Source organism: Mytilus galloprovincialis, chromosome 7, assembly GCF_965363235.1.
Source record: "Mytilus galloprovincialis chromosome 7, xbMytGall1.hap1.1, whole genome shotgun sequence".
Lineage (NCBI taxonomy): Eukaryota > Metazoa > Mollusca > Bivalvia > Mytilida > Mytilidae > Mytilus > Mytilus galloprovincialis.
Window position 1 is genome coordinate 57,698,960 of NC_134844.1, and position 22,402 is coordinate 57,721,361.

General features: G+C 32.7%; 1 protein-coding gene across 3 annotated transcripts in view; it reads left to right on the forward strand.

Annotated features, from left to right (window-relative positions):
- The first annotated feature begins 992 nt into the window (after positions 1-992).
- LOC143083360 (sulfotransferase 1B1-like) overlaps positions 993-22,402 on the forward strand; it is a 28,280-nt gene continuing 6,870 nt past the window's right edge. Inside the window, exons 1-7 of one of the 3 annotated variants that reach the window (XM_076259619.1) lie at positions 993-1,011; positions 1,149-1,246; positions 4,187-4,386; positions 6,898-7,221; positions 7,927-8,027; positions 10,465-10,633; positions 11,561-11,687. In XM_076259619.1, coding sequence (XP_076115734.1) covers positions 4,188-4,386; positions 6,898-7,221; positions 7,927-8,027; positions 10,465-10,633; positions 11,561-11,670 — 903 coding nt within the window. In that variant the 5' untranslated portion in view covers positions 993-1,011; positions 1,149-1,246; position 4,187 and the 3' untranslated portion in view covers positions 11,671-11,687. Of the gene's footprint in view, positions 1,012-1,148; positions 1,247-4,186; positions 4,387-6,897; positions 7,222-7,926; positions 8,028-10,464; positions 10,634-11,560; positions 11,688-17,569; positions 17,764-22,402 lie in introns of those variants that run through there. The other 2 variants (XM_076259618.1, XM_076259620.1) reach the window with 2 other exon arrangements.

A 22,402-nucleotide genomic window follows, 5' to 3' on the forward strand; every position in this document is an offset into this window, starting at 1 on the left:
TTGTACCCAAAATCACAATGTTTACCCATTTTTTTATTTGCCTGTCATCTTATAAACTATAATGGATAGACAGAAACTCTGTCCAGCAAAAAAGGTCAACACAACCGAGAACACAACAAGATGTTTCCACCAACGCAGTATCTATTTAACGCACATATTCCTGTTGCATTGAATAAAATTTCTGCAAAAATGTCAGGTGAGTGATACATGTTACTTGCAATGAAGCCTCTCGATTCGTGCATCCCTTTTTAAAAAAAATGGATGCATTATGGCTTGATGTACGTGTAATTTTAAGGAAAGCTGAATTTTGAAAGAATTCTAATCTTCGATCACAGGCGGATTTCGGTGGGGGAGGGGGCCTAGGTCCCCCTTCAATGATGGAGTTACATCTATATGTTTAATGTATAAATTTTACATGTTTCACTCTTCACGTTTCCTTTTTTGGCTCTCCCTTCTTTTCAAAATCCTGGATACGCATCTCTCGATGTATTGCGGATAATTCGTATTTATAAGTATGCTGTTTGATATTGTTCATCTCACGGCGTAATCTAAAAAGAATAAAAGTTCATATCTTAAAAACAAACCCCAACAAAAGTGGGTGTAAAATTCCACCTTTAAATGAAGTTATACATGGTTTATACATGTACACTATTTTAAAAATATTGACAATTTAGTACGTGCTAGATATTGAACGTTAATAGAGGTTCAAAAGGTTGACCGTATTTTGTAATGGTGTATGCATTCCTAATTAACATAAACATGATGAAATGTTGTCTTTCTAGTTATATTCTTATTCGGAGAAGCCAGGAATAAGCAAAAAAAAAAAACATGCACTATTTATATTTTTCGTATATTGCATCAGCTACAAGCAAGAAAATCAATTACTTGACAATATAACAAAGAATGTACCAGATTTTGACACACAACGAACTAAATATTAACCCTGATATTTTCAAATAAATACTGACCTGGTTTATTTAGCACAAACAATCATTTAACAAGAAAACCAAGGTATGTTCAGTCAAAATCATCACAGTTGTGTGTATTATAATTATCGGTTTCTTTTAAAACTCATTGATTTATGTTTTAATCTAATGTACTAAAATATATTTGTTTTAATTTAATGTACTAAAATATGTATTCTTCAGAAAAAAAAAGCAACAGATTTGACGTCACGATATAAAAGAAAATAACAATCAGCAGGCTTTTATATAAAATCAACACGACTCAATAAATTGACATTCGTGTAAGTACTATGTTGAACTTTTTGAAAAGACTAATATTCCTTTGGAGACCCCGTCATTGTGTTTTGCCTATTCTGTCTTCAAAATTACTTATCTGCTTAAATTACTATTATTTGTTTTTATCATATACTTAGCATTGATATGATAGCTTTTGCATATGTGTAATGAGCGGAAGTACACAAGCCATAATTTCCCACCCGGGCTGATAACCCATATCAGCCCGGGCTGATAACCCATATCAGGGGCGTCTCGTGCAAAAACCCATAACAGTGCTTCTCGTGCAAGTTACTTCCGGTGTTTCTGGTATCGATTGTTTACTTTTCCATTGTGACGTCAGATATTTTTTATGACGACGTCAAAATTTACGGGAATTTTTGTGGGGATAGTTTAGCACTTGCTAACAAATGCCATTGACAATTAAGAATCTTTATATTTCAACAAACAGGGAGTAATATAATGATCATCATAAAACTCTTCCAAATTTTCAATGTTTCAAAATGCCTCTATAGGAAATGTTACCATACATATATATTGAGGGGGTCTCATTGGGGGGTTCTGATCCCGGGTCCTACTTACTGTTTTGTCAGATTCCCGTATCTCGCTTACGCTATGTACGTAAGCAATTTAATTTTTTTTTTTTGTAATTTCCCGTGTCCCGCTAGACTTCAGTCCCGTTTTCACGGCACAATAATTCGACTTTCACGTTTCACGCTTATAAACAATCGGCAATCCCGCGTCACGCTTAGACCCCAATGAGACCCACCATGGAGGTAGTGATGCTGTTGTTGGACAATTATAGTATATTTGATTCATAATTTAATTTCTTTATACAGTTTTTGCCTGTTTTAGTTATTGAATTTTTGCATTTGCCTTACATAAAACTATTGTCGGAAGTATATGATAAAGCGATTAATACATGGCCTTTTCCATATCAGCACCTCGACTCCGTCTCGGGCTGATATGGGGGTCTCGGGATGATACCCAGGCTGATATGGAAGAGGCCATGTATTAATCTCTATATATTTATGGACGTATCATTTATTACCGACTGGGAGCTTGTACGTTTTTAAATATTTTGAAAGACACTGGATCATTTTTTTAAACGTGACTCCAGAATAAATATACATGTATCTTGACAAAATCTCGCCGACAGTGTCAGTGGAGTCTTGCCTAGACCATGTTGACCATGTTGACATACGTCATCTAAACAGAAACATCCGGTTATAAAATCCCCATAATACATCAATACGTATCATATTTCTGAACACTTTCTGTTATACTTTTGTTTTTAAATATTATAAATGTACTTTAAATCAGCCTGCCTTCGTTCTCCGCTGAAGACATTTTTTTCTCTCGTAATATTTATAAAGTTAATTAATCCAACATTAGAATGAACAACAATCATGACAATGTTATCAAATATATCAAAATAAAACATCAAATATGAAATGATATATGAAAATAGTCAACCAAATCTTTATGAATTCATTATAAGTACTCATATCAAGGATATCATGAAAGGAGACATACATTATTCGTACATTAGGGAACGACCATTTAACTTCAGGAGGGGGGAGGTTACTGCGAGCAAACCAAACCTACATTTTGACTTGCCTCTTATTTCGCCATGTAGATAGATTAGAAATGTTTTAAATTCGGACGAATTTATGAGGGAGAATTTAAGACCATTTAACTTCAGGAGGGGGGAGATTTTCCCCATACCTTATAATTTGATTGATAGCGTCGAAAAACTAAAAATAAAAAAATCTTACTCAGACAAAAAAAAACATACCCCTCCCCTCCCCTTTGAATGGTTGCTCCCTAACACTTGCACCGATCAGAATGCGTGAAACAACTAGTTATGTTCTCATAGTTTTAGTTGGTTCATTAATACTTGGAATAGATTTGATAATAATTATTAACAATCAACAAAGAACAAGTACCGTGACCATCATGACCATGGGGACATTTCATTCCTATTCATGATACACCGTTAAAATTCCATCAAAAGTTCATCATATAAAGATTTGTAACCTTTGCAAAAACGGAATCGGGGATGAATTTCATAATTTATTCCAATGTGTATTTCCACCATTATAAAAACTTATAAAAACGTATATACCTAGTTACTATAGTACAAATGCAAGCGAGATAAAAATGAAAAATATGTTGTCATTATGTCATTTTCTACTATACAAAAACCTGTCTTTCTTCCTGAAAAAAAATCTCGAAGTATTTTTAGAAAAACCATTTATCAGATTGTGTTTTGATAGAACTTCAATATTGTGTTGTAGCATGATATCATTTATTCGATTTGAATGTATTTTCTCTGTATTTTGTCAGTCTCGCCTGCCATCATTTTATATACAAAATGTATATAATGTCATGAATGTTAGTTTATTGTCCTCTGGTACACACAATGTGTAGAAACTGAGGTTAAATAAAGAATTTGAATCTTGAAAAAAAATTACAAATCAGCTTGGGAGCTTGTACCTTTTACTAATCAATGGTATGGAACGACTAATCCAGATTTCGATTTTTTTTGTGTTTGTTTACAAGTATTTTTTAATGACAATTTCGTCGTTTCAGAATCTAAAGAATTGTGGGTAATTTCATTGTTCGTACCCCAAAATGAAAACAAAACATTGAACGCCACGTCATTATTAGAATTTCAATTGTTTTGGAACGTTGCAAGCCAATCACACAGGCACAACGTTTTGGTGTACGCTTCTGAAAATATATCCCAGAATCCATTAGACTCTAAAACTGTGAATGATTGCTGAGATATATTTCTTATAAATGTAGTCAGATAGTTGGGTGATTGTAAATAATGAAAGTAATGAAATATGACTCCTTGAGCAAAGTTTTGTTTACATTATACATGTTATATTCATTGTAAATTTTGGTAATTAACTTATTTTGCGAACCTGATTAATACACAGAATGGATATACCTCCCGAAATGATGAAGGCTATAGAGCAAATGAAGTCACTGCCTCCCGTTCCATGGCCAGAGTATGAAGGAATACCTTACCCAGCTTTTCTAACTTTCCGAATGAAAGGAGCGGAGCAATTAATACAGGGGATAAAGAACTTCCAGTCACGGGAAACAGATATATTAATATGCACGCATTCAAAATCAGGTACATGTATAATAGATGTATCTTGACCACACTGTAAACAACCTCAACAGGTAGGACCAATAATCTCCGAATTTATTCACATCAGAACCATTTTCAGAATGTTTTTCATCTTTGCTTAAATTCACGGTATTGCAGCTCACTGTTAGCTGTTTAAGGTTCTAGATATATACTTTTAATATTTTTTAAACAATTGCAAGTTGATAAACCCTGCAAAAAGATGAAAACAACACTTTATAAATGGCATGCGTCCGTAGCGCTTTTTTGGATTTGCCTTCACCATGAACGCTCAAAGACGAATATTTTTTTAAAAGCCAAGGGTGTATAGCAACAGAACAAAATACAGAAACAATTGACGAGATATTTGAACAGAAATGACCTAAAATAATAACATCTAAGGTCAACTTTGCCTGGGAGTTTAAACCTTGCTATCTTAATAATTTCATAATGTATACGAAGTAAGCACTACTGAGCTGATGATACACTCGGGGATTGATAGTCATTGATAGTCATTGATAGTCACTAGCAGCGTTATCGACCCAGTGCTGCAAAAAAAAATGAAAACACCATTTTTCACTTGAATCGACACAAAAGCTCAATTTTGACAGATTTTGGCCAATATTCAGTATTTATCACAAACATGTATAATAAGGACATCCATAACCAAAACTAAAATAATGCTTCTGATAAAACTGTAGAGTCATTGTTTTTTTTTAGATACAAATTGATAAAGTTTGGTTATCGTTATCCTTCGATGCAAAATTTTACAAAAAAACATGTAATTTTTTTTATTTTGTATCAATGCATTCAACAGCAACGTTTTGCACTGAATATTTTTTTTTGGAAATACGTTAAGATGTTTATAAATGTTTTAAGTATATTGTGTAGACTCTTTAGTATTCAATTTCCAGTATGACAACTTCGAGATTTTGATCATGTGAGCAAAACAAATACAGGGGAAATTGTCCTAACTTCTTTCGCAATCTATTTTCACGTCTCTGTATAAAAATAAAAATATGTGGAATGATTGTCAATAAAACCTAATGAGGTAAAGGTTAGAACTATATAGGTGAACGTACGGCCTTCAACAATGAGCAAAGGCCATACCACATAGCATACGTGTTACATTAAATTGGGACTATATTTGTAGACAACGAACAGATTATGGTATGCCCATATGACAATTAATTCCCTTTAATTCTTTTCCTAAACACTTCGAGAAGTCAAAGATGATAATTATTTATATGAACCGTATTGATATGACTGTTGGTGTGGATGTCCCATTTTAAAGAAGTATATGCATATTTTATCGCTTTTGTTTAATTTCTTTATTTACAGAAATCGCTGAATTTCAATATTTAATCACCCTTTTATTCATTGTTGTTTCAGTTTACATATTTCACTTATCACGGAATTTTAACGAATCGTTTCTTGGTGTTATGTGTATTGAGGCTTTTTATTTACTTTCATTTTAAATGGTGTTTATAGCTGACTATGCGGTATGGGCTTTGCTCATTGTTGAAGGCCGTACTTTGACCTTTAGTTGTTAATCTGTGTCATTTGGTCTCTTGTGAAGAGTTGTCTCATTGGCAATCATACCACATCTTCTTTTTTAAATTAAAAGACGCGAACCTTGCAGAAGACACCTATTGATTTAAGATTTTATATTGCTACATGTATAAATAGCAGAACTGTATTGGATATTTACCGCAAAATTTATTTTATTGTCACAATCTATTAATTACCCACACCACTGCATCGAAAGCGGTCTCATCTCATGAATATTATTGAAGGCTAGCCTCATGAATATTTATAACGCCGGCTAGTTTCACACTAGTAAGAAAGTCGTATCTCCGCGAATTGTCCCCATGTGTACTGGCGCAGCTTTAACCACCAGCATTTAACAATAAGGCATGCAAACGATTAAGTGTATCAACCTAATTTCAGTTCTACAAATGAATGTAGACACCAATTTATAAATATGTGTTCATGTAAAAATGATTTAAAATACATCACATTGTTAGTACAAGTACACACAGATATATGTTGACTCTATTGCGCTCCGTAAATTTTTCGTTTATATGTCGTTCGTCACTTTTATCCTTAATCTAATGACATGTGGTCTGATTACCAATGATGAAACTATCCACCAGAGACAAAAGGATGAGCATAATTATGTTTTGCAAATGTTTTGCTAGCAAATAACTATAAATGTTTGGTTTTTTTATAAATAGTTATTGGAAATTGATACATGTTCTGTTGTATTAAAGAATAAAAAATAAAAATAAAGTCTCCCACGGGAAAACCATTGAAAAGAAGTGTTTGATTTAAAAAAAAAAAAATGGGGATATTTTAATTTTGCAAGGAAAAAAGCAACTTTTATTGGCATATTAACACTTTTTAACATTTATTATATACATAGTATATAACTAAAGCAGAGCATGTAATGAAATCAGAGAAAAAATAATTTACCGAAAATTAAAAAGAGGCAATTCAGTGATTTCTCTATTGCAGGCACCCATTGGTTATATGAAATATTGGCATTGATTACAAGTAATAAAACTGAAATAGCCAAAGAGACAAAGGGAGAAAAAATGTTTGAAGCAATACCAGACTTATCCATACTTGATGCACTTCCATCTCCCAGAATTCTCGACACGCATGTGCAGTTCCAATATATACCCACACGTCATGTTGAAAAAGGTGGGAAAATTGTTCACATGATAAGGAATCCTAAAGATGTCAGCGTTTCACTCCATAACCACGCAAGGAAAGATATTTGTATCAATTTAGATATACCTTGGAATGAGTACTTTGAAATCTGGATGACGGGAAAATGTAAGATTTGTTCGTACATAGTTGCACATATATACGTCGAGTAGAAAGATCTTACTTCGACCCACCATACTGTTTTTTGTATGCCAATTGACCAATTGCTACATGTACTGGCATTTGCAAAACCGTATTGTTTTTGTATGCCAATTGAGCATACTACATGTACTGGCTTTTGCAAAAAAGCATATTGTTTTTGTATGCCAATAATAGTTGGCATATTGCTACATGTACTGGCATTTACAAAAGTTTTGTTGGGTCACTTCTAAGGTTATCAGTTTTCTTGTGTGATCCTAGACAATAGCAGGAAAATATTTGTTTTTCCAACAGCGTCAGAGAAACTCATAATTGATTTATTTGGTGCTTAATAAAAATTTCTTTACCATTAACGGATCCAAAATAGGATGGAACCAATTTTTTCTCTCCTGGTTTTTCATAGCATACGAATATCGACCGTCAAGTATTAGGCAATCAATCAAAACATTCCGACAACCTTATGATTTAAAGAAGCGTTCTAAAAAAAAATGCAATGAAGCATATCTGATGCATGTACGGCATTTTTTTATAACTATACAGTAATATTGGATCGAAAATTACATCTAAATTAGATATCTGAATAAAATGATTTTTTAGCACAACATAATACACATTAATCATGTTAGATATCAATTTCTAAACATAAACATTTATGTAGTTTTTTTACTTTTGAAGTGCCGTATGGATCATGGTTTGATTATGAACTTGGAATGGAACAAGCAGAAAAAGATCATCCGGGACTTATTTACACGTGTTACTACGAGGATATGAAAAAGGTAATAATCTATAAATACTCTTAGTGGCGACTTGATATGTTATCGTATGCTTAGTTTTTAGAGGGAAATGACACACTACGTCATCAGTCAATATTACGTCATTGGTTGTCTATTAAATTCACCATTATAGAATCTAATGCATTCTGTGTTTTATTTTCAAACAGCGTTAATAGACTCCATAGACCTTATTATAATTGTTCGCTTAGAGATCTATCATACATGTCTTATTAACAAACAATCAATTCAGAACAGTTTATTCTATGGTCCTCTCATCTTCTAAAAAGGACACATGTTTAAGCTCAGTCAATTATTTAAAATTGCACCATGTTTAATATCATTGCACAGCAATTTTTAGTGTGCATGTTAAAAATTATGTCTTTGAGGTGCATTCGGGATATTGGCCAATATGTTAGTTTTAAAGATTTAATTTTCAAATTAGTTAAGGCCGTTCCATTGTCTAGTTGTTTGGGATATTCTCGTGTGCTATACGATTTATGAGCAATGGTATCAGCAATTGTGATACAATTATAATATAGTTTAGTAAAAACCACAATATTTCAATCAGTACATTTCTTTATTAAAGTAATAAAGGTTATTTTAAAGGATTTCATTGTTGTACACCCTCAAACATACTCCCAACCTGACACATTTACAAACTGTTTGTAAATGAAAGACCGAGTCGACACCTCAAATGAAATCGTAAATGTTAAAATGCTAAAGTATTTCCAAAAATGAATCATGAACATTTCACGAACACTTACAAAACCTTTTCACCCGTGTAGGAATTCAAATTTATGACGGGTTTTGACAATCGTGGAATGGATAAAGACTTAATATACAACTTTCAACATTGAAATTATTTGTCTTAGAGTTCAATGCTTCTTTTATAGCGCTTCATACTAAAAATATGCACACGAGAAACGCCTTTAAAACCCTTTAACACTATATAAAAAGAAGCAATTAATTCTTATAATTACATTTTATGGTACAACAATGAAATTGACGAGAAAAATCAAGCTTTTAGTTCTGTTTTTTTTTATATTTATATTCTGTGCATTATGTTTGCATTGTCATATATGTTATTTATAGCACGTGCAGTCATAGCTATTTCGGAAATAAAATATGACATCGGAGTGCCTCGCAATTGATGTTGGCCAATCACAGTTACGGATTCTAATGAAACATACATTGAATGATAATTATAATGCTAATCATCATCTTAGGAGCATGCGATGTCTAGTGCGATTCTCTTGAATGTATTGCATTATTCATGTCAGGAGCATGCGATGCCTAGTGAGATTCTCTTGAATGTATTGCATTATTCATGTCAGGAGCATGCGATGCCTAGTGCGATTCTCTTGAATGTATTGCATTACTCATGTCAGGAGCATGCGATGCCTAGTGCGATTCTCTTGAATGTACTGCATTATTCATGTCAGGAGCATGCGATGCCTAGTGCGATTCTCTTGAATGTATTGCATTATTCATATTAGGAGCAGGCGATGCCTAGTGCGATTCTCCTGAATGTATTGCATTATTCATGTCGATAACCTTCCTATTGATGTCAAATCGAACATGTATTGTTTCATTCTACGTGTTTGATGGTTGTCTAAATGAAAGGGAATGGCAAATTTGTAAGTAAAAAAAAAATACAATTTCAAAAAGTAAATACTAAAGTAAAGAAAACGGAATGATATGTTCAAACAAAGGTATCTGCGGAGTATGGGCGACGTCCAGGAGTAGATATGAATGAGACAACACAACATTGATACCGATATAAGTATTATTTTTCATTTAAAACATATTTTATTTGCTATGACATAAAACAAAAAGGATCAAAGCGGATCCAGGCATTTTGAAAAGGGGTAGGGGTTTCCAACCCCCGGAACACCAGGAAACGTTTATACATAATTAAAAAATAACTGTAAAAGGGGGGTTCCAAACCCCGGAACAATCCCCCTGGATCCGCCAATGGGATCAGACACAAATTATCACATCTTAGATAGTCCTCTCCTAAATATAATAAGTTATAAATATAAAGCAGCAACAACATTAAACAATTATAAACTATTTTTTTGGAACAATTGTTACAGAAAAAAAAGTACATAATTTCCCAAATATTCAACGACATACCAAATCATATAAATTCTTAAGGAAAGAAGAAAAATATCTGAAATTCAAAACGTTCACTTATTCGAATGACATGAAAAACTTCTGTGAGTGAATTCTGATTTAGTGTTAAATTGTATTTCCATTTAGTAAAGTAACGACATCTAAAGACGGAGTAAACACAATTTATCAAATAAGATGAATTCTGATTTCTGCATAAAACGGGCATTCAAAGAAAAATATGAAAGCTGTCTTCAAAACATACTAGTAGTAGGCATATTCAATACTTCATTATTTCAAAGATTTGAACAATCAGCTGTCATTTTAGAATCCAACTAAAGAAATTAAGAAGCTTGCAGACTTTCTTGAAATAAACGTAACTGACGACCTTGTCGAGGGCATTGCAAAGGCAACATCGTTTGACAATATGCAGAAGAACAAAATGGATTTGTCAAAGTTCGTAGCTAAAGATGGACAAGGTTTTATTTACAGAAAAGGTAAGTGTTCCCAATTGACAAAGAAAAAGACGAAGGACAAAAGAGACGTGATTTTTTAAGATATTTTTTGGACCCTGGCCAGGTCAAACCAAATACAGTAAATTAGGTAGTTGTTCCTTCTCCGCTTATCACGTGGTATTAAGGAGTAAGAGCAAAGACTGGTTGGCTCGGAGTCAGAACAGTTTGTCCGGGTGGATGACATGTCTTCCTGTGTACTATTACCTTGAGAACTAGCCCGTTAAAACATCCGCTCACCAAGAAAAACATGAAGGACAAAAGAGACGTGATTTCTTAAGATTTTTTTTTTTTTTTTGGACCCCAGAGACAGAAAATTAGGTAGTTGCTCCTTCTCCACTAATCACGTGGTATTAAGGAGTAAGAGCGAAGACTGGTTGGCTCGGAGTCAGAACAGTTTGTCCGGGTGGGTGACATGTCTTCCTGTGGACTATTACCTTGAGAACGAGCCCATTAAAAAATCCGGCTCAGCGGGTCGGTCTAGTACAAAGTATGGTTCATATATTAATATCGCACTAACATGTTCTCGTCCTGAATATGCATTTAATTTACCACTGGGTGTTAAACAGCCATCCATCCATCTTTTGTAAATAGCATGTCCTAAACTAAGAACTAACAGGTGTTATTATATAGATAGAGATATCTATATAAGATATATATTTTAATTTTATTGTAAAAATGTCGTTATCTATCTTTTTTATTCGTAAATATATTAATATAATAAGAATGTTTGATTGGAATATTATTGCATAATAATTGCAATTTTTTTAATTTATTTAACAAATAAACATAAACGAGTAATAACAAAATACGAATGAACTTAATTGCACGGAGTAAAGTAATTTATTTATTTATAAGCATATTTAAATGTTTTGATACGTTGTTCTCAATTTTTTTAAATTTTATTTGTAGGTGAGATAGGTGATTGGAAGAATTATTATACTGTTGCTCAAAATGAACGATATGATGCTCTGTACGAGGAGAAAATGAAAGACAGTAAATACAAATTTCAGTACGAATAAAAATGACTGTGCGAAAACGAGTTATTTCAGTTATTTGTGTTCGTAGTTGACAGAGAAAGAGTAAAGAAATGAGAGCTCATCAACAGAAACTTTTAGAAGTTAGACATATGATAAGGGACGTAACTCTTAAAAGTCGCTGAAACGTTTGTGTCAATGATTTTTATAAATATATCATTAGCCTCTTAGTCACACAGATTATTCAATTTCTGTTTCACATGAATGTTTTTTAAGGGTTATTATGTAACTGCTTTTAATAAACGCATTACTGATTTTAAGATTTATCTCCCTTAACCAAGGTCTGTCCCATTAATTTTTTTTTTTTTTTAATTTTAATTATGGATAATACTGTCAATATTTTATTCAGATATCATGTTTTTGGCAGTGTTGTATTTGAGTTGTTCACTTGTCTTTCGACATCTTCCATGCACTCTCGTCATAAATATTTATCATCCATCAATGTCTTGAAAAAATTGTAATTCCAACCAAAATACTCGAAGTGTCAAACTGTTCACACACCAGCGTTTATCTGTGAACGTAAATGTATAGAGGAGTTTATGGTTTTTAAAATAAGCGTTTCAGTGAGATGTTAAGCGTTTCATGGAGATGCTAAACGTTATAGTAAAAATGAGGAGATGTGGTAAGATTGCCAATGCGACAACTATCCACCAAAGTTAAAATGAAGTTTTAAAAGAAAGTAATTATAGATAGGTTCATTATAGTTAATTACCGCTAGATATGTTCGTTGTGGATCTATCCTTTTCTCACTTGATAGCGCAAATCCACATTACCCTTTTAAAAAGGCTTTCAATAAAATTTCAGTACAGATGATACACATAAGAAGTTGTAAATGAACACAAAAAATTTGGTCAGTCATTTTGATTGGCATGAACATTTAACATATGAAAGGCAATTTATATGGAAAGAGATAATCATTTTGCGAATTGCTCACACTAACACTGGTGTATGGCATATATTGACTTTATGTAATTCTTAATCATAAGTTGTAGTTTTGTTATAATTAAATTAAAATGTGCAGTAAGATTGATTATTTTCACTCTTTAGTGAATAATGGTGGATGTGTTAGCACACAAGTCACGTACGGTCTATGTCTGTAATACCGGCGTCACACATCAGCGTATAGCACCGACGTACCCCGGGCGTGGTAAAAAAACATGTACGCTGCCAATACGCTAGTAATTTTGGAAGCATTCAACTTTTCAATTATATCTGTATCGTGTGCACAACGAGCTGTAATCGTGTTTAGGACGTACGAGAAGCGTACATACGCGTTTATCGGGCGTTCAAGTAACGTATCTTGGCGTATGTCTGGCGTTTGTCTAACGTAGATGAAATGCACGCTACGAAGAAGAAAACGTCCCTTGGACGTATTTGAGACGCGTCCCGGTCGTACCTGGGACAATATAAAAACCGTGCTTTCGGCGTGTCTGGGACATGTAATTATGGGGTGTTTCACTGAACTAGTACACATCTTTATTTAGGGACCAGCTAAGGCCCACCTCCGGTTGCGGGATTTTCTTGCTGCATTGAAGACCCATAGGTGGCCTTCGGCTGTTATCTGCTTTTTGGTCGGGTTGTTGTCTCTTTGACATATTCCCCATTTCTATTCTCAATTTTATTGTTTGTACTACTTCGAGTATGTTATGGAACGACTTGTCGTTCCATAGTACCAAACTGGTTCCTAACTCTATGTTTAGTTCTTAAACTATGGTGAACACACACTGACTTAACAACATTTCAGACAAACAGAATTAATGTTTAAACAGTGTTTACAAGCTAACAATAAAATAGAAAATATGTCATACTGACATGGTGGTGTCATTTCTTGATGAAATATTACAATGATAGTGGCGAGAAATTAATGCATTTCGTCAGTGTAATTTTCCGTTTTAGTACAAATTCAATCCATGTTTATGCATTATGTTCATGGCCTAATGGTTGCAGAACCAGTAAAGATACTTTAAATGAACTGTTTTAATATATATAGCCTTTTTGTACGGAGGTGGCGTAAAGCAAACACCAATCATTCAATGTTCATACACGTAAGAAAAAAAATAAGAAAAGTTGCAGTTATATAAAAACTGTATGGACTATTATATATCATGAAACTATTACTTTACATTTGTCATATAATAGTATTTTTCTTTTGTTCTCTGCTGTCTATCCATGTTTTATATTTTGAAATATAAATTGTTAATTTAGGATAATAGGATGAGCGTCAATGAAATAGCAACCAAAAAACAACAAAAAAGATCTAGAGGTACAAATACACAACAAAACGTTAGTCAAATGTCTTAATAGAAAAGAGAGTATATGGGATATCCATTTATGACTCAAATTCAGTACAGTTGTACATGCACAACCAAAAACACAGCAAAGCAGAGGAACAGCGCTTTTATTGATAATCTTCATCGAAAGTCAAAGTGAAGCCTTCAATACATAGCAAACAAAATCTCACCTCACTGAATAAAAACGCCACAACTAAAAAAAAAACAACACATAAGAGCATACACTTCATCAAGCATGGGGAAACTTTCTAAGGCCTCCACACAGCACGAGCTTGACATAATGACAAGGGCTAAGTAAGTGAACTTACTTACAAAAATTGATCCTTTATGTTCATTATATAATAATTTAATATGATAAACGCGCTTTTTGTCTACATAAGACTAATAATGGACGTTTGAATCAAAGCAGTCAAAATCAAGAAGTGAATTGATAACCCAAAATTCCAAAATAAGTGCCGGATCTGGCTTAGTCTAGCAATTCCTAGTGGTAGAAAATCCTTAGTATTTTGAATGATTTTGATATTTTATAAAAGTGAATTAAAAGGAAAAAGTAAATTAACAAAAGTATCGAACTCCAGGGGAAATTAGAAACGGAAAGTTCCTCATTAAATGGCAAAATCAAAAGCTCAAACACATCAAACGAATAGAAAACAGGTGTCATATTTCTGACTTGGTACAGGCATTTCCTAAAATAGAAAATGGTGGATTAAATCTGGTTTTAAGGCTAGCTAAATCTCTAACTTGTATGACAGTCGAAAAGACTGTTTCAATGATATTTCGGATCAACACATGAGCACTAGCACTGTCTACTTTGCTGTTGACACCATCGTAGATGAAATGTCTTCCAGCAGTGGCATGGACCAAGTAGTAAAAATTCATCAAGGATACCAGATTTGTTATTTGGCCGCGAAGCAAAGCAGTTGGAAGGCTAAGATCAAATACGAAATTGAAGTGCATTGAAAACAAAAAAAAATAAAAAAACGTTGGCATAGATAAATGGATGGCTGTTGAACGTCAAAAGACAAATTAAATGCATATGCTGAACGAAAACGTATATGATATGAATATAAACCTTACTTTTTTCTAGACAGACACGATAAGCCGCATTTTTAACGTGCTAGTTAACAAGGTAACAGTCCGCAGTCACCCTACCCTGGCACATTATTCTGACTTCGAGCCGACCAGTCTTTGCTCTTACTCCTAAATGCCGCGTGATTAGTGGAGAAGCAGCAAATACCAGTTTAAAAGCCTTGGTCTGATCCGGTAGGGGATCGAACCCATGACCTCTCACACTCGAGACCAGCACGCTACCACGATACCACCAAAAACGTATTGCCAAATCTGACTAAGACCATCTATCGTCAAACAGTTTAACTAAATACAAAACTATAAATCTGACTGTAATCAATAAATAAATCGTGTACGATAAGTAAGTAAAGACGAACAAATAAACAGCATTTGTTAGTTTTTGTTCCGGTACACTGTTACCCAAAGCGTTTTCTTTAGCGCACATATATAGCATGGTAGACATCTAGCAAACACATTTCGTGTTACAGTAAGTTGTGAGCGTTTTTTCTATCTTATGAAATACCCAAATTTGATTCGTCAACTAGAGAAAACTTTTGGGAGTCAACAAGGGTGACATAAGCCGACTCCTTACAGTAATTGCCCATCAATAGCGATGTTTACCCATTTTTTGTTGCGTTTATGGAGAAAACTGTAATAGTTGGAGGGAATTATGGTAAATAAAACAAGATTAATAAGATCTACAAATAAGCCCAAACCGTCGAAATCATCTGCGAACTCCTTATAGGTGCATTTTGTTGCTCTTAAGGGCATACAATGTACGATACAGTTTTGATCCCGTATTTAAAGTTTGATGACAATTTGCATATAGGCTATAATTGTTTACCTGATTAAATCAAATATGTAATATAAAATATACCTTCATGTGCTACTTTTTTAGTTAAATGAGGTCGAAATCTTGTATATTTGCTCAAAATTCGGCTTTGTGGCCGTATTTTCTCTTTCGAAAGAAAGTCATAACTTTTTTGTTTTAAAAGATAAACACAAATTGTTTTTTTGTTAAATAATTTGTAATTTCTGTTTTTTATAAGTATCCTAAAAATTTATGCATTTTTTATTCAGAAATAACTCATATTTATCAAATGATCATGAATTAAGAAAAAAAAACGTCATTTTTTGCTGTATATTTATCAAAATTAAAAAAAATGCACTATTTACAGTTTTATCAAATTTGCTCCACATAATCTCCCTGCAAAATGAAACAAAATGTCGTTTTAAAAAATAGGGGTCCATGCACTCGTTTTCAAATAAAATCAGTTTGAATGATAAAAATCAGTTGAAAAATGCATCTTTTCCCGATATGTCACAGTTTGACGTCGCGAAAATAACATTTCACGTTAGCAACGTCATTACCTCTCCTGTAACTGTATCGTATGCCCTTTTAAAATGTCAAAGTTGTGTGTTCAAAAAAATCTTAACAACTATATATATTAACCTTAGAACGGCAAAACGAAATATTCTGTATATTAATATAGTTGAAATCGTAAATTGACACCTCAAAGGAGTTTGTGCCTTTAATCACAACGTTTACCTTTTTCCCAATTGTCTGTCATCTTAAGATTGTAAAACTCTGTCCAGTAAAAAATGATCAGCAAAACAATGTTTTCCCCAACACAGTATCGATCCAATTAACGCAAATGTTCTTATTGCATTGTACAAAACATAAGTGCCAGGTAAGCGTGACATGCTTCTTGCCACTAGATTCGTGTCTTGGACCCCTCCTTTTTCTAAAAAAAAAGTATAGATACCCTCTTGTTTGATGTTTAATTTTAAGCAAAGATGAATGTATTGCAGATATTTCGGATTAAGTATGATGTCTAATAACTATTTAGATTCAAATCACGTTTCTTGCCATCGAGGTGATAAATGGTGTATATGTATACCTTAATTTGATAATATTGACAATGTAGTACGTGCTGAATATTCTATGCTAGAGGTTCAAAAGGTTGACCTTATTTTGTAAATTAACATCAACATGATGAAATGCTGTCGTTTGTGTTATTTCTGTTTTCGGAGAAGCTAGGAATAAGTAAATAAACATGTATTATTAATATTTAGCAAGAAAATCAAGGTAATTATGTTCGGTCAACATTAGCAAAATTGTGTGTATTATAGTTATTGGTTTCTTTTAAAACTCATTGATGTATGTAATAAAGTAACCCGAATAATTCAGTCGTTATATTCCGCTGATCTACGAAGGCTACATCTCCTCGTGTGGGAGAAAATCGGACACGGAAAGGGCTTGAATTATTCGAGTTAGTAATAAAGTGGAATTGCTTTAATCTATATACATAAAATGAAATGTCCTGCGCAGAAATCATATCCGGTCCGTTCCATATTACGTAACACTATACTCAATATTAACAGCCCATATTCAGGACGATTACAAAGTAATGAGATTCGACTTCTTAAATGAAGTTTCGTTTACATTGTATTCAATGTAAAGTTTGATTATTAACTCGTTTGATTATTAACTCGTTTTAGCGAAACTGATTAAACAGAATGGACATACCTCCAGAAATGATGAAAACTCTGGAGCAAATGAAGTCACTGCCACCCGTCCCATGGCCAGAGTATGAAGGGATACCTTACCCATCCTTTCTTACTTTTCGAATGAAAGGAGCGGAACAGACTATTCAGGAAATAAAGAACTTTCACTCACGAGAAACAGATATATTAATATGCACTCATTCAAAATCAGGTACATGTATAATAGTTGTGACCACACTGTAAACAACCAAAGAGGTAGAATCAATAACCCCCGAATTTATTTCAAAGCAGGGCTATTTTCAATATGATTTTCATCTTTACCTAAATTCACGGTATCTCAGCTCCAGGTGTGTAGTTTAAGGTTCTAACTATTTACTATTCTAAACATAATTATTGCCAATTCATAAACGCTTGCAAGAAATGAAAATAACACTTTATAAGTGTCATTCTTCGGACGCAATTTTCTGGGTTTACTTTCATCAGAAACGCTCAAATCTGAATATTTGAAACCCAAGGGTGTATACAAACCTAAACAGTTGACGAACTATATGAAAAAGAATGACCTAAAATGATAGCCAAATCTACTGATCCAATGTGAACTTTGCCTGAAATTATTATGAAACCTTATAGTTTCATAATAATTTCTAAATATATACGAAGTACTGACTACAGTATTGAGGGTTGACCATGCATCAAAGATCATAGTCAACCGGTAGCGGTATCGACCCAGTCCTGCAAAAATTTAATCAACACGTTTCACTGAAATTAGCACAAAAGCGAAATTTTGACAGATTTCATCTAATTTTGAGTATTTATACCAAAAATGTATAAGAAGGACATCCATAATCAAAACTAAAAGTATGTTTATCCAAACTGTAGGGTCGTTTTCTTTCGAATACAAATTAAAAGAGTTTTGTTAGTGTACTCCTTCGATGCAAAATGTTACAAAACAATGTTGCCTTGAGTAAATTTTTATTTATTTCGGAAAGGGGGGGGGGTAAATTTACGTAAATATGTTGATATATGTTTCAATTTAATTGTGTAGACTCTTTAAGTATTCAATTTCCAATATGAGTTAACAACTTCGAGAGAGAAACAAATTCAGGGGAAATTGGCCTCATCTCTTTCGCAATCGATTTTCATGTTTCTGTATAAAAAAAATGTAAAACGATTGTCATTAAAACAATGTTACACTAGAGACCTAATGAGGTAAAGATTAGAACTATAGGTAAACGTTCGGCCTTCAAAAATGAGTAAAATCCTCACATAGCATGCGTTACTTATACAGGTTTTATCAGAAGAAAACTACTGATAATATAAATCGTCTCGAATGTTTCAAACATGACTTTTCTGTTAAACAAATAAATAAATAACGCAAGGAAATCGAGGAAATAAAGCGCCGCAAAATTTTATAGAAAGTACTTGTTTTAAATAGCTAAATGTACGCTGATTTCAAAAATATATCGTTTTTAGAAATTCTTTTTTGAATAAGGGAGATAATTTTTTACTTACGGTTTGAAAAAAATTGCACTTCCGGTATTATTTGATAGGTTACTTGACACTAATTCCAAAAATATATGGTTCTATATACTTGTACATTACACAAGTCACTTCCATTTGGCTTTTCCATGTAAAAAGTCCCATGGCTTTATCATGTATGCATATATTCCAAATATATATGTATATGCCTCTATTGTTGTTGTTACCAATTATGTAAATCAATTGTATCTGATTTTATGCCCTTTATGGGCCCTGTAATTTGGGAAATAAAAATATTCTATTCTATTCTATGCATATGAAGTAAAAGCAAAGGTCAAAATCTAGAACGTCAGATTTTCCTATAACCTTGAGTTCAATTTGAAGGTCATAAACCAGGGACCTCAAATAAAAAGACACTAGGTCTTTATTGTATATGGTGAATGATTTATATCACCATACGCGTGATTTTAAATATAAGATGGGAGAAAACTTTCAATTTAACGTCAGCAAACCTTTTCAACCAAAATGTATGTGTTACGACATGTGGCAACTAACAATTAAGTAAAAATACTTTGTCGATATCTTATACGATTTTTGAAAAGAAGTGAAAATAAGCCAAAATCTAAATTTAGAATATGACCTTGACCTTCGACATTGACCTTTTTTTTTTACCTAGGACCCCAATTTAAAAGTGCACAAGCAAAGGTATTAATAAAAGCTTTTAATCCGCCAAAATAATATCCGCCAAAATATTTCGTAAACCTAATGCAATGAAAATCGCGAAAATTCAAATTTTACACCCGCGAAAATGACTCGTTATACGGTATATCAAATGCATAAGGGGGAATAACTCTCATATGGAGTCTCCGGATAGCTTTAGTCAAAATAGAACGTAACATCCTGAGGATATAATGAGCATTTTGGTAACAAAAAATTGTCGCTTTTTTTTACGGTTACGAAGGAAATCTCATAACAAGAAAAACAGTTTTTCGGGGAGATAACTCTTGCACAGAAAAGTGTTCGGTTAGACAGGGTCAGTTTCAAAAGCGTATAGACTGTATGATATTATATATACAAAAATCTAAGCGATATCTTTTGAAACAAAAATACAGCGCAAGAAAAAAAATTGGCTGAAGAAAAACCACGGAAAAGTGGAAAGACCTAAATATACCTTTAGTATCGCCATATTAAATGTAGAAGTACACACATATATACATGTATGTGTAATGCATTGTGCTCCTTTTTCATTTGTTTTTCGCCACTTTTATCATTTAATTATATAACTAGAACAGACCCGCGAAATCGCGGGCATTAAAGCTTGTGAGATTTTGTGTCTGGAGAATTTCAGTAAAAGATTTCATATCTGGAGAATTTCAGAAAAAGTATCAAAATTCATAGGTACTTGGAAACAGTTTAAGTCCTCTCCCTTGTTTCCAATGTCCGTTATTTTTTTCTGTTAAATTCCATTATTTTCGCGTTTCTGTATACTATAAATGAAGTCTATGAATTTCTTCTCCTAGACGATCACTGCTATATATTATTTGGAGAGTCTCTATCAACGCAATAATTATTGTCCTGTCCTTGAGTACTCTTATGAAATTTATGTGGAAGTTTAAAACCGGAAGTCCTGTTTGACTTACATTTGAAAACGAAATTGCGGACATTTTAATAAAAGCTTGGTTGAATGTATGTTAACTATTTTAGGCTGAATTTTTGTAAAAAAAAAATTTGTCTGGAGAATTTAAGAAATGATATCAAAAGTTACATTGAGACAGGACAGTATTTCCAAGCCCTCTCTTTTTTTCAAAGTCCGTTATTATTTTGTTTTCTGTTATATCCCATTATTTTCGCGTTTCTGTATACTTTGATCATAGTTTTACGTATCTTTATTATAAATATTAAAGTGAATTTAATTTTCTATTAACTATTAATTCTATAAAGTTTCTTCTCCCTGGCGATCACTCACCTGCTATATTATTAAGAGAGTCTCTATATATAATAGTAGTATATTAATCAGGATAGTATACATGGGGATGATGCAGATAAACGTGAAAATAATTGTCTTGTCCCCGTCCGAGTACTTATGAAAATTGTGTGTAAGTTAAAACCGAGGTATAATTGTAAAGCAAAATTATATCCGGGTGAAATTTGATCCGGAGGAAAAAATGTCACAGTAGTTGTTGTTATTTTTTTATCCGAAGGGAAATATTTCCCTGGGTTATTTTTTCCTTTGTCATGAAATTCTATCTGGGTAGTTAACTTGTTAAATAGTTATTAGAAAAAACTTATCCTTTACAAATACTATGAAATAATAATAGTGTATTTGAATTAAAGCGGAATTGCTAAAAACAAAATGTATTATAATGGGAAATAATTTCACAAATTATCACCTGAAATATTCAAGTCAATATCATCCTTTTAAAAAGAAAATTATCATGAAATATAGGGAAGAAAACCAGAAGTAATTTCAAAGATCGTAATTGTGAAAATAATATCATGATTAGATAAGGTTATTGAAATACATGTAAAATTGAGTTGTTTTCAGATATCAGTACAAATATAAATCAAAAAGTAAGGTAGAAATATAGTTGCATTACTACTGTTAACAGTAATAGAAGAATTTGATTATGATGATATTTTTAACTATATAAATAATTTTGTCTGGGGACAGAGGTGTAGTTGTTGATTGTATGGAAATCAGATAAATCATAGCATAACAATATATTGGAACAAAAGCATGTTTAACAGCTGGATAGTATTTACCTGTGAAATGTTATCTGTCTTATTAAATCAAGTTGTAAGTCATCTTTTTATATAAATGAATATATAAAAAATAAGATTCAAGTAAAAATTTCACTATGAAATAGATTCAGAAATATATTATATTTTAATATCTTTTAAATATAAATTGCTCATAATTATTACCAATGTTATTTCAACTGATCGGGCGGAGTTTATGTTTTAATTTGCATAAGGACAGTCTATTTGAAGATGTGTGTGATAAGAATGATTGCCGTTATAATTTTTACTGATTTCTAATCACCTATCAGTGTCATCAAATGAATTTACAAAACAATGATTGCACACTTTATTGATGAGTTTATCCTAAAACACCTATGTTAAGATGGACTGGTTTATTATGAGCGAACCGGCTAGACTCCGCCCAGTCAAGTGAAATAACTTGAGTAATACCTCCCTTTGAAAAATTATGCAAATTTGTGAAACATTTTATAATTATAGTCAGGTATATATTGATTGTGAGTAACTTACATAGTAGTTAATGGGACTCTATTTCACAAGGTTCTGTGAAATATAGTACGGCAAATATATACCGGTACATACTATCCGCATAACACAGATAGATTTTCACT